Raw genomic sequence first — 13,882 nt, 5'->3', positions numbered from 1 at the left:
AAAAAAAAAAAAAAAAAAAAAAAAAGAGAGAAAACCAAATTAATAAAATTAGAAATAAAAAAGGAGAAACACAGAATCAGACATCACAGAAATTCAGAGATCAGCTGGGCATGGTAGTGCATAACTGCAATCCCAGCAACTTTGGAGGCTGAGATAGGATCCCAAGTTCACAGCCAGCCTTAGCAACTTAACAAGGCCCTAAGCATGACCAGGTTGATTTCATTCCAGGGATGCAAGAATGGTTTAACATATACAAATCAATAAATGTAATTCATCATATAATGACAGAATTAAGGAGAAATATATAGTCATTTTAATCAGTGCAGAAAAAGCCTTTGACAAATTCAGCACCCACTCATGATAAAAACACTGAAGAGACGAGAGACAGAAGGGACTTAAATACATCAGTAAGGTGATATGTGACAAACCCAAAGCTAACATCATAGTTAATGATTAATGGGGAAAAACTGAAAACATTTCCTTTAAAATCTGGAACAAGACAAAAATGTCTGCTCTCATGACTTCTATTCAATATAGCTCTAGGAATTCTAGCCAGAAGAATTAGACAAGAGAAGCAAATAAAAGGGATAAAAATATTTAAGGAGGAAGTCAAATTATTACATTCTGCAAATTATATCATCTCAAACTTAGGAAATCCAAAAAGCTCTACCAGACGACTACTGGAGCTAATAAACAAATTTAAAGTAATAGGTTTCAAAATCAACACGAAAATCAATAACTTCCTGTACACCAATAATGAACCTGCTGAGAAAGAAATCAGGAAAACAATCCATTTTACAATAGCTTTAAAAAAGAAAATACCTAGGAATAAATCTAACCAAGGAAATGAAAGACTTCTACAATGAAAACCATAAAACACTGAGTAGGGGCTGGGGATGTGGCTCAAGCGGTAGCGCGCTCGCCTGGCATGTGTGCGGCCCGGGTTCGATCCTCAGCACCACATACAAACAAAGATGTTGTGCCCACCGATAACTGAAAAATAAATATTAAAAAAATAAAAAATAAAAAAAAATAAAACACTGAGTAAAGAAACTGATGAACATACAAGAACATGCAAAGACTTCCATGTTCATGAATAGGCAGAATTAATATTTTTAGAATGGCCTTACTGAGGCTGGAATTGTGGCTCAGCGGTTGAGCACTGTCTCCCATGTGCAAGGCCTTGGGGGTGGGGCAGGGAAAGAGGGAAGGAGGGAAGGAGGGAGGGAAGGAAGGAAGGAAGGAAGGAAGGAAGAGGGTGTTATGAAAAGTGAGCCCAACGTGTAAAAAAAAAAAAAAAATGGCCTTACTACCAAAACAATACACAACTTCAATACAATTCCCTTCAAAATACCAATGATATTCTTCACAGAACTAGAAAAAACTGTTCTTAAATCATTCTAGGCCAAAAACAAGCAATGCTGCAGGCTTCATTTAAGTCTCTTCAAATTATACTACAGAGCTACACTAACAAAAACTGCATGTGCTAGAATAAGACACATAGACCAAGACAACAGAGGACACAGAGAAAATCACCCAGATATAGTCATCTGATCCTTGACAAAAGAATCAGAAACATATGTTGGAGAAAAGACAGCCTTTTTAACAAATGGTGCTGGGAAAACTGGTTATCCACACGTAGAAAAGAGCCTGCACAAAATTCAACTCAAAATGGAGGCTGAGGCAGGAAGATCATAGTTCAAGGCCAGCCTCAGCAACTTAGTGAGGCCCTAAGCAACTCAGTGAGACCCTGTCTCAAAAATAAAAAGGGCTGAAAAAGAGCTGAGATGTACCTCAGTGGTAAAGCACCCCTGAGTTCAATCACTAGTACCACAAAAATAAGGGGGGGGGAGGGGGTTGAGAGAGAGAGAGAGAGAGAGAGAGAGAGAGAGAGAGAGAAGACTATTAATACACAGATACAGAGCAACTGGTATTTTCAGAAGTTGCTGGGTTGGGAGACATGCCTATCCTTGACAAGGAGGAGGGTCGATTCAGATTGGTTGGTCCATGCCTCGGTCCTGTAGGTAGAACTGACCTCCCCATAACTGCAAGGACTAGTCAGACTTAACAAAAAGGGGAGAAGGAAGCACCCACTGGAAGGGATAAAGGACTAAAAAAAGTATTTAAGTGTCATCTCTAAATGTCTTTGTTTTCTAGGTACTCTTATTGTTCTTTTAATTCTTTTAATTAGAAATTGGTTTGATTCTATATACATTTATTAAGATAAACTTGTAGTACTAGATATGAAAAGCATATATAGGAGAGTGTGAACATAAAAATGGAATCAATTAATATTATTTCATGGAGGAATGCCATTTGAGCCAGGTTTAAAGAGTAGGTACAATTTCAGAGTCTGGGAAAGACCTTTCAGGGCAAGAGAATGATATAGGCAAAGACCAGTGGTATCGGTGGTCTGAACTGGATTTCAGTGTAGATATCCTAGTTTTAAGAATAGAGAGCTTTGGGCTGGGGATGTGGCTCAATCGGTAGCGCGCTTGCCTGGCATGCGTGCGGCCTGGGTTCGATTCTCAGCACCACATACAAAGATGTTGTGTTCGTGGAAAACTAAAAAAAATAAATAAATATTTAAAAAAAAAAAAAAAGAAAAAAAGAATAGAGAGCTTAGTAGCAGAAATGGGAGATGTTGGCTGGCCACATTTACCACTGCTGCTGGTTTTTTTTTTTTTGTACTTAGCATTTAACTCAGGGTCACTTTACCACTGAACCACTGAGCTATATTCTCAGTCCTTGTTATTTTAAACAACTTGCTAAGTTGCTTAAGGTCTCATTAAGTTGCTGAGGTTGACCTCGAACTTGCAATCCTCCTGTCTCAGCCTCCCCAGTCACTGGGATTACAGGCATATGCCACCATGCCTCATTCCACTTTTGCTTCTGAACCTGAAATACTTGAAGTAGTTTTCAAAGGACCTTCACACTTCATCCTGAAGGTCCCAGGCCTGTGTCCTTCACATTAGGTTTTCAGAAGGTATGTCAGGAGATGTGAGAAGCCACAGTACTTTCTAGGGTATCTGCATTCTTTTTTTTTTTTGAAGCAGGGATTTAACTCAGGGGCACTCAACCACTGAGCCACATCCCCAGCCCTATATTTTATTTAGAGACAGGGTCTCGCTGAGTTGCTTAGTGCCTTGCTTTTGCTGAGGCTGGCTTTGAAATCCAATCCTCTTGTCTCAACCTCTGAAGCTGCTTAGATTATAGGCTAGTACTAGATTGTAGTACTAGATATGAAAAGCATTTTCAGAACCACAGAGAAGCCAATCCTATTTAAGAGAAGCTAATCCTATTTACATATAATTGAAAATGCAAACACAGTAGGCAAAGATAATTATTACAAAATACTTCTTAATTACAATGGTTCAGTCCACTGTGTGGTGAATTTTACAATACACAAGAAATAACACGAGGGAGGAAAAAAGGCATAAAGGAAAGATTAAAGACATCTTACAGATCTGGTTAACCACTGAAGACCAAGGACTCTGGTTTGTGTTTCATTAGCCAAGAGTATGCCTTGTATCAAATGTAGAGAAGGCAGAGGGAACAATCTTCCAATCTTTTCTAGGTTTGAATAGCAATGAATGAAGCTTACTCAGGGTCATAATAAAAAAGACATTCATGAGCTGGGGTTGTGGCTCAGTGGTAGAGCATACTTGCCTCGCATGTGTAAGGCACTGGGTTGGATCCTTAGCACCATATAAAAAAATAAATAAACAAATAAAGTTTTAAAAAAAAGGCATTCAAAAGAATAAACCCCAGAAGACCAGCAAATTTGAATGGAGCTAGATGCAGTGGTATATGCCTTTAATCCCACCTACTCCAGAGGGTGAGGCAGGAGGATTGTGAATTCATGGCCAGCCTCAGTAACTTAGTGAGATCCCGTCTCAAAACATAAAAAATAAAAAGGGCTGGGAATGTAGCTCAGTGGCAGAACACCCCTGGGCTCAATCCCTAGGTACAGCAAAACAAAAACAAAAGTGAATAGAAGCAAGAGATCTGCATTTGGTGAGATAGACATAAATGAGCTTCAGAGGACTCTGCAAAAGGCACGACCTTGCAACATGAGCTCTCAACAGTGGAGGACATGGAAATCTTACACTAGTCCTTCAGACGATGACTTCCTGGAAAGGAGCTGTGCAAGGCTGCAACTCACCTGAGTGATTATGCGCTCTCCATCCTTATAGATCTTTTCTCCTATCACATCCACAATTTTCATTCGTTCTGACACCTGAAACAATGGACACACTCACAAATTATAAGGAAAAGAGCTTAACTGAAAGTCATAGTACCTATACAACATAGAACTGGGTTAGGATAGTATGATTTGAAAAACCTAATAACAATAGTTTTAACAGTTTTTCATTCAGACTTTACCTCTAGTGATTTAAGGAGCGGCACAGACTCAATAAATGATTCAAACATCTTCCTCTTTTTTGCATTGTTTTTCACTATGATTCTTCTAAAAGTCACCCGATCCTACAAAAAAGAACATAAAAATTCTAGTATATGCTTGTTTCAGACCACAGGTTGTTACCTATGGTTTAGTTAACTAGACCACAGAAAATATTAGAGGACTATAGAAGTTTATGTCAACTGAGTGTTAAATGACACTTCAATCTCAGAGTCATCACTGGAAGAAAAAGACCTGTAACCTAAGTCCCTAAGTGCTGCTTACTGTCTAGTGCACAATGGGTGCCAACCATGGGTTCATTCATAGAACATAAAACAAAAAACTTCCATCAAACATTTGTGAGTTCACAGTCATAATTCAATGTCAAAAGTCATCCTTCCAAAAAAGGAAAAAACAAAACAATGAGATGGTTCCTGACCTCAAGGAGTTTACAATCTTAGTGAAGAGACAATACAAAATATAAAGAAATTTTAGAAGTGTACAGTTTAAGACAGCATATGACATGTGCTAGGTGAAACCCGAGAAGACAAGTGCCAAAAAAATTTCCAGGTGAAAGAGATCAGAGCAGCAGGAATAATCAAAGATAATTTTATACCAAAAAAATATATATATATATATTTTGGAATCTGAAGGAGGGGTAAGATTTAAATTAATGAAAAGGGAGAAAATACTTGGATCTGTTGAGTTTGCTGTCTTTTCTCATTGAAGCTGAGAATTTCCTTGTTCTTGGTATGACAAGTGATTTTCAAGTATACTTTAGATATTTTGGATATGATATTATATAATTTCTTTTGTAGCCATTCACCCTGTTTAGGTATACCATACATGTACAGGTGGGGGTACATGTTTAGCTCCCAAGTGGGACCTGTTGACACTACCCTGGCAGAGAAAGCAAAGTACCAACTAGTAATAATATGCACCCCTTCATTTTGCCTCTTTGCAATTGGGTATGACTAGTAGTCCAACTTCCTCCTTGGCTCAGTGTATCATGGGGAGACATATCAGTTTTTTGGTTTGTTTTTCTTTTTGGTATTTGAAGGAGTAAGGGTGCTATTATCAAAAAGAGTTTTCTGTTCTGCTGGCCACCCTCTTCCTGATTCTTTGGCTAGAGAGTGCCAGGTTTTCATGGGGCTACTTCTGTTGCACCTGTTGACAGATCTGGATTGTAGGCTTTCTTAGCAGCCTACCTTAGTTATATGGAAATATACAGAAATCTAGGGAACTCACTGTTACATCCTTCCTCAAGTTCTAAGATCCCTAGTGAGAATGCCTTCTTCTTTCTACCTTTCAGGGCCTTCCTATGTCCAGAGGTTTGTTTGGGTTTTTTTTTGTTGTTGTTGGTTGGTTGGTTGGTTGACTGGTTTTTTTTTTTGTTTGTTTGTTTGTTTTCATTTTAAGAAGGAAGGAATGGAATGGAACAATTATTCCCTCTTAGTCTGAGCCAGTAGATGCATTTAAAAACTGAGTTCAGGGGCTGGGGATGTGGCTCAAGTGGTAGCGCGCTCGCCAGGCATGCGTGCAGCCCGGGTTCGATCCTCAGCACCACATACAAAATAAAGATGTTGTGTCCGCTGATAACTAAAAAATAAATATATAAAAAAAAAAAACTGAGTTCATTCTCCGCCCCCTACTATTTATTATTCTTCCATATTTGAGTGTTTTTAAATCACTGGGTCCCCAAGTATGTGATCTATTCTTTTTTTCCTTTTCTTCTTTTTTGTTACTGGGGATTAAATCCAGAGGCACTTTACCACTGACCTACATACACCAGTCCTTTTTATTTTTAGTTTTGAGACAGGGTCTTGTTAAGTAGCTGAGGGTCTCACTAAGTTGCTGAGGCCGGCCTCCTGCCTCGGCCTCCCAACCCACTGGGATTATAGTCATGCACCACCACCAGGCCCATCTTGGCAATATTCTTTTTTTTGGTGGTGGGGTACTGGGGATTGAATTCAAGGGCACTCGACCACTGAGCCACATCCCCAGCCCTATTTTGTATTTTATTTAGAGACAGTGTCTCACTGAGATGTACTTAGTGCCTTGCTATTGCTGAGGCTGGCTTTGAACTAGTGATCCTCCTGTCTCAGCCTCCCAAGTTGCTGGGATTATAAAAGTGCCAGCATGACCCTTCAGCAACACTCTTAATTTAACATCAGAATATCACAATAAAATGCTCTTTCATTTCTTTAAAATGTGATCTCAGGGCTGGGTTTGTGGCTCAGTGGTAGAGTGCTCTCCTAGCATGCATGAGGCACCAGGTTTGATCCTTAGCACCACATAAAAAATGATGTTGTATGGGCTGGGGTTGTGGCTCAGTGGTAGCATGCTTGCCTAGCATGCATGGGGCACTGGGTTCGATCCTCAACACCACATAAATGTAAAATAAAGATATTGTGTCCACCTAAAACTAAAAAATAAATATTAAAAAAAAAAGATATTGTGTGTCCACCTACAAATAAAAAATAAGGGGCTGGGGTTGTGGCTTAGTGGTAGAGTGCTGCCGGGCATGTGTGAGGCACTGGGTTCGATTCTCAGCACCACATATAAATAAATAAAAATAAAGTTCCATTGACAATTAAAAGAAATATGTTAAAAAAAGTATTTAAAAAGGGTCATGTACAATGGAAGACAGGTATCACAATAGTGTTAAGAGTAAAACATTCTGGAAAAGCTCTCTTTTCTAGAACATGGCCATCAGCCTTTCTAGTGATCCAAGTCTATGGATATTGTCATGGACCAAGGAACAAGTGAATGGCTAAACATAAAGAAAAGTTGGTCCTGGGACATGTGGAGATAGAAAATGCTACTGACAAAGCCTTTTATGGCATTTGTTTTTCTAAGCTACTACTGCTGCTGCTGCTTCTTTTTTTAATTTTGGTCCTGGGATAGAACTCAGGGGCACTCAACCAATGAGTCACATCCCCATTCCTGTTTTGTATTTTATTTAGAGAGAGGGTCTCACGGAGTTGCTTAGTACCTTGCTTTTGCTGAGGCTGGCTTTGAACTTGCAATCCTCCTGCCTCATTCTCCCAAGCTGCTGGGATTATAGGTATGCATGCACCACCGTACCTGGCATTTTTTTTTTTTTCCTGGGGGGAGGTGATACTGGGGCACTTAACCACTGAGCAACATCCTCAGCCCTTTCATTTATATATATATATATATATATATATGAACGAAATATATATATATATTTTTTTCTTAGTTGTTGATAAACCTTTATTTTATTTATTTATATGCGGTGCTGAGAATCAAATCCAGTACCTCACACATGCCAGGCAAGTGTGTTACCACTGAGTCCCAGCCCCAGCCCCCTTTTCTTATACTTTATTAACAAACAGGGTTCTCACTGAGTTGCTTAATGCCTAAGTTGCTGAGGCTGGCTTTGAACTCATGATCCTTCTGCCTCAGCCTCCCAAGCTGCTGGGATTACAGACGTGAGCCACCATGCTTGGCTGCTTCTTGTATGGAGAATTATCTTCTCTCTCTACTTGTCTGATTAAAAACAAACAAAATATAACAAGAGCTATATACTACTATGGGGTCATAAGATGTAGTCCTGTCTCTGTGACTTGGAGTAACTGGTTTGTTGATAAATCACCTTAGAAAAACACACTTTCATGAAACCTTTCATTATGTCTTTCAGATAGCTGGCAATAAAAGAAGCTCAAAAGAAATACTATGCCATGCAATGGGAACCATTTCACTCACGCACCAATCCCCAAAGGGAGCCTTCTGAGGTGGCAACAATGGTAGCAGCTCTCGGGGTGTTGTACATCAGAGCTAGTTCTCCAAAACTGCCACGGTTATCATACTGGCCAACAGAACGTGTTTGATTATCTTTTGTCACTAAAATGTCGTAAGTTCCCCTGGAAGAATGACAAAAAACAATTTAATTAATTACTTCTGATTATGAATTTACATATAATATAAAACATCAATAGGGGATTTCCAACATAATTTTGTTGGTGTATAAATTGCAACAGATCTTTCATTTTGACTGTATCCTGTAATCCTGCTAAACACTAGTACCTATTTTAGGTGGTACTCTTAGGATTTCTCATGATAGATCATGCTACTTGCATGTTGTTATGGTTTGGATTTGAGGTGTCCCCCAAAAGCTCAAGTGTAAGACAATGCAAGAAGGTTCAGAGGAGAAATGATTGGTTTGCAATCCCCCTGGTGTGGTGACAAACAACTGTAATCCCAGTGGCTCAGGAGGCTGAGGCAGGAGGATCGAAAGTTCAAAGCTAGACTCAGCAAAAGCAAGGTGCTAAGCAATTCAGTGAGACCTAGTTTCTAAATAAAATACAAAAAAAAATAGGACTGGGGATGTGACTCAGTGGTCAAGTGCCCCTGAGTTCAATCCCTGGTAACCCCACCCCCACCCCAAAGAGTCTTAGCCCTAACCCAATCAGTGAATTAATCCCCTGATTGGGATTAACTGATTGATAACTAAAATGGTAGGGTATGGCTGGAGGAGGCATGGCTTTGGGGTATATTTTTGTACCTGGCAAGTGGAGAATTCTCTCTGCTTCCTGATCACCATGTGAGCTGCTTCCCTCTGTCACACTCTTCTGCCATAATGTCCTACCTCACCTTGAGCCCAGAGGAATGGAGCCAGCCACTTATGGACTGAGACCTCTGAAACCACAAGCCTCAAAATAAACCCTTCCTCCTCTACAGTTGTTCTGTTGGGTCTTTCAGTTGCAGCAGTGGAAAAAGCTGAGTGAAACACATTTTACTTCATTCTTTCCATCTATATGTCTTTCCTTTCTTCCTTTATTGTGGGAGGCTTTCACGTCATGTGACCAGCGTTTTCCCCTCCTGATCGGTTGAGGCACTGTTGGTCATCCTCCCATGATCTGGCTACTCTTAAGTTGCTGAAGACGGTAGCCCCGATCTTGAGGTAGAAATAATGCAACCAAATGTGTCTTCGTGCGTAAGCGTGCCTTCCTGCAGCCCCATGGTATTACCCCTTGCCCTGTTTGGGATAGAATGCTCCAAGGAAACGCCCTTTATATATCCCCTTCTCTTACTCTGCCCTTGGGTGTGGCCTTCAACCTGCTGACAGCGGATATCATGAAACTAGACTCAGCCCCTTGAAACTTAACCCCTTGCCTCTTTTGAATGGCTTCTCCTCAATAAAAGGGGTCAGCACATGCTCTCTCTCTTTCTGAGGACCCTTAAGGTCAGAGGAGCTGTCACAGCACCCACAAAGATAAAGGTATTTCTGTCTCTTGTGCGGTTATTTCGTGCAGCCCAGTTCCCCTGGAGTGACCCTGAGTGTTTTCGTCATAAGCAACGCGACACTTTACTTTGCTTTTTGCACTGGTTAGGACCTCTGGTGCAACACTGACTGGAAGTGGTGAGTGTAGACATCCTTCTTATCCTTATTCTTCAGGATAGGATAATAATACATTCCATAAAATGCTTAAAATAGACTTTAAAGATTAGATTACATAATGTATGACCTAATGTAAAAATGTGTTAATGTAATAGAGACTCCATTTTTTGTTTGTTTGTTTTTGGGTACTGGGGATTGAATTCAAGGACACTCAACCACTGAATCACATCTCCAGCCCTATTTTGTATTTATTTAGAGACAGGGTCTCACTGAGTTGCTTAGTACCTTGCCATTGCTGAGGCTGGCTTTGAACTCACAATCCTCCCTGTTTCAGCATCCTGAGTTACTGGGATTACAGGCGTGTACCACTGCACCCGGCTAAAGACTCCAATTTTGATACTTAGTTTTTGATAGTTTCAAACTCTATCATTCACCCTTTTCTCTTCCGTCCCACATCTGGGCAAGGTGATAAAAGTACCTGTGTGCTCCCTCCACTGGTACTGATGGGGAGCTCAAACAATATGCCATCTTATGCGAAAAAGTACCCTAACCCTATCCCTACTTTGTAACAACCATAAAATCCCAAGGAAGTCACCTCTCCCTATAGAACCTGACCTATAGTAGGCCTGGTATACAAGGCATTTTGGGTCCTGCTTAGGAACCTACCCTGCTCTCCTCAAAAAGCCTTGTTATATGAATAATAAGACTTTTATACTCTTTTAGTGGATATGCAGCATCAACAGTCTTTACTGTCTGAACCCAGTTTTGGTTCAGGCATCTGATCTCTACAGTAAAGCATGGAATAAACAATGGAAGGATACATTTTAACAATGAGATTATTGCTAAATTACTTCTAGACTATTTTCATTTCATTTATTTTAAAAAACTGTAATGGTGTACACCTATAATTCCAGAAGCTCAGGAGGCTGAGGCAGAAGGATCACAAGTTTGAGGACAGCTTCTGCAATTCAGTGGGGCTCTAAGAAACTTAGTGAGACCCTGCCTTAAAATAAAAAATAAAAAGGACTGGGGATATAGGTGAGTGATAAAGTACTTCTGGGTTCAACACCTAGTACCATAAAACAAAACAAAAAATTGTCTATAAAAAGATATCACTTTTTAAAAATAAATATCACTTATTAAATGCAAAGCAGAGAATAAAACCAAGCCACTCAATCAATTATATGGTACCAAATGTACTCAACAGAGAACCTGACATACAGTAGGCTTGGTATACAAGGCAAGTTATAAGGTCATAAATGAGAAACATGAAATTAAGAATAACTTCAATGAAGTGTTTTTAGTCTCTCTTCTAAAAGACACTAGAAACTTAACTTCAGGGAAGACAAACCAATTCAGACAGAAGCACTGTAGAGGGCATCTCCTGATATCTCCAAATACTTCTCTAAATAATGGGACACATTTTATCACCATTTTACCACCATATTACATAATAATCATCTATTTAAGGGTCTGTCTCCCTAACTAGAATAAGCTTTTTGAGATCAGAACTGTATCTTTTTACTTGAATGATAATCTTCCACTTTCACTACATATAAAGGATTCCTACAGGTGTTGACATTAACAGAATCATCAAATCCCATTTAAATGTATAATGAATCATTTCCTTTGTCAATAGGCATTTCAGACTTTAAGCTGTGGATGCCTGCAGATGGGTACTTATTTTTCAGATTGTAAAAGCCTGCTGGGAAATCTATTTTGGTGGGAAATACACAGAAGGTGTAAGGTGACTTCTGGACACGGAGATAACTAAAAATTATTCTTTCATTACTATCAGCATTTCTATATAGGAAGGATTAAGCATAACAGGTAAAACGTCTTTTCTTTGAAAAGATATATTATCTTTACTGTTTAAGTAAACACATTTCCTTTTAACTATAATAATCACAGGAATCAAGAGCCAATAGGAAGTGAGAGCATTTTCTGTTCAAAAACCTGAACAAGCAAAGGTTTGAGAAGAACGTACCACAGGTACTTGATGGAAATCAAAAAAGCCAAAAAAAAAAAAAAAAAAATGAACAAACAAAAAAATGGACTCAATAATCAGGGAAATAATTGGAAATTTAGAATAAAATCTGTACATTAAACAATTCGATGCAGTAGTATACAATTATTTGAGTGTTTTAACTATTCTGTGCATAAGAAAATGTCATTTTAAGGAAATGCAAATTGAAGTACTTGGAGATAAAGAGCATTCGTGATATCTGCACCTTACTCTCAACAATCTGATAAAGCAAATATGGTAGAACATTAACTTGGGGGACCCGTATTTATAAGAATTTTCTATATTATTTGTACAAGCTTTCTGTAACTCTGAAATTACTTCAAACATTTTTTTTCCAAAAGATTAACAGATGATATTGGGTGAAAGAGCATCTTATTAACTTAGACTCTGGTGAAGGTGCTCCTTTCAGGACTGAGAGGAAGTCAGAAGGAACCCTACCGCACTACAAGAGAATACTGTCAACTCAAGAGGCTAATAAGACACAATAAGGTGGGTGGGTCAAATTCAGATATTTAATTTTTCACAGTATAGCTTACCTCTATTCCTTTAGAACAAAGCCAAAATGGGCTAGAGGAATGGAGGTCAAGGTAGTGTATTCATGTGTAAAATCAGGTTGAAATTCAGAGATCCAAATGATAATATAGCATCCTGGCTATTCTTTAAGGAAATCAATTTATCTTAACACTGACTAATGATATATATACATAATAAAGCACATCAGGCATTCTTTGTCAAACTCCATACTATAAATGGTTGTTCCCCACATATAGGTTGCTCTGAGGACTCAAGACAGCAATGGAGAGGGGCAGGCTGTGACCCTTCATAAGGCTTTGGGAAGCTTGCTCACCCGCTGCTAAGCCTCTCTGCATGGACACAGCACAGAGTAAAGTATGTTCCCCGAGTCATAAACCCACCTAAGTCTGGCAATACAATTGCAAAGCTCTATCTCCTACCTTTCTATGACATAAAAGTTGTCTCCATCATCTCCTTGGTCAATGACATGTTCATCAACTTTGACTATCCTTTCAAACATGGCATCGAGTACTTCAGAAAGCTGCTCCTACAGGGTACATACAAAGAGAAAAAGTGGCTTTTACATTTGCTAAAAAATATAATGGCCACAGCTATCTCAATTTATCTTCTATATAAAAGAAGTTCCCAAAGAGTCTACTCCCCAAAGTTATGCAGAACTCTAAGAACTTTTGCAAACAACTATTATTCTAGGATTATTCAGCTTTGTAACTCCAGGTACCTCAGTAGGTAGCACAATTACCAACTTTTCTGAGGAGTACTGTTTTGAAAAAGCTTTTTACAACTTATACAAAAATAGATTATGTAGATCATGGTCCCCGTTATCCCAGTTGTAGCTACATGACTCACCTGCCTTCATGGCTCCAGTATATCATGTATAAAGCCACGTACTGCCACCTTCTTACAGGTGTTGACATTAACAGAATCATCAAATCTAAAGAGCTGTGATAGCCTTGGAGGTTATTTTGTGGAGTAGTACACTGCCTCTGAGTAGTCCAGCACACCATTAGTCTCTCTGAACTTCAGGTTCTTCATTCATAAAATTTCAAAATAATAAAGTTGCTAGATCATCAATTTTTACAATTAAAGGAGAAAAATCTGGGGGAAGTATTTACCATACAACAAGTACTTAATAAATGGGATTATTGCTTCATTTATCCATAATATGTAATTACTTACCAATATTACCTGCCACAAGAAGATAACTATACTAATAAGTGTAATAAAAAATACTATTACATCATAGCAAGAGAGCTTTTGCTATGATTTAATTCAGTGGTAGCATGCCTGAGGTCCTGGATTTGACCCCCAGCCCTACAAAAAAAAGGAAAGAAAGAAAGAAAGGGAGGGAGGGAGCGAGGGAGGGAAGAAAGGAAGAAAGAAAGGAAAGGAAGAAAGGAAGGAAGGAAGAAAGGAAAGGAAGGAAGGAAGAGGGTCTGGGGTTGTGGCTCAGCAGTAGAACACTCGCCTAACACGTGCGAGATGCTGAGTTCAATCCTCAGCACCACATAGAAATAAATAAATTAAATAAAGGTATTGTGTCCAACTACAACTAAAA

The 13,882-nt window shown here is 39.0% G+C and overlaps 1 protein-coding gene across 1 annotated transcript in view; it reads right to left on the bottom strand.

Moving 5' to 3' along the window:
• Nucleotides 1-13,882, bottom strand: part of Prkar2a (protein kinase cAMP-dependent type II regulatory subunit alpha) — a 76,972-nt gene that overhangs the window by 19,358 nt on the left and 43,732 nt on the right. Inside the window, exons 4-7 of the mRNA XM_048794061.1 lie at nucleotides 12,747-12,853; nucleotides 8,136-8,289; nucleotides 4,387-4,488; nucleotides 4,166-4,240 (exon numbers count right to left, since the gene is read on the bottom strand). Coding sequence (XP_048650018.1) covers nucleotides 4,166-4,240; nucleotides 4,387-4,488; nucleotides 8,136-8,289; nucleotides 12,747-12,853 — 438 coding nt within the window. The remainder of the gene's footprint in view (nucleotides 1-4,165; nucleotides 4,241-4,386; nucleotides 4,489-8,135; nucleotides 8,290-12,746; nucleotides 12,854-13,882) is intronic.

This window comes from Marmota marmota, unplaced genomic scaffold (genome assembly GCF_001458135.2).
Source record: "Marmota marmota marmota unplaced genomic scaffold, marMar, whole genome shotgun sequence".
Taxonomy (NCBI): domain Eukaryota; kingdom Metazoa; phylum Chordata; class Mammalia; order Rodentia; family Sciuridae; genus Marmota; species Marmota marmota.
Note: the sequence above shows the minus strand (reverse complement) of the source record. Positions and strands in the feature narration are given on the sequence as shown.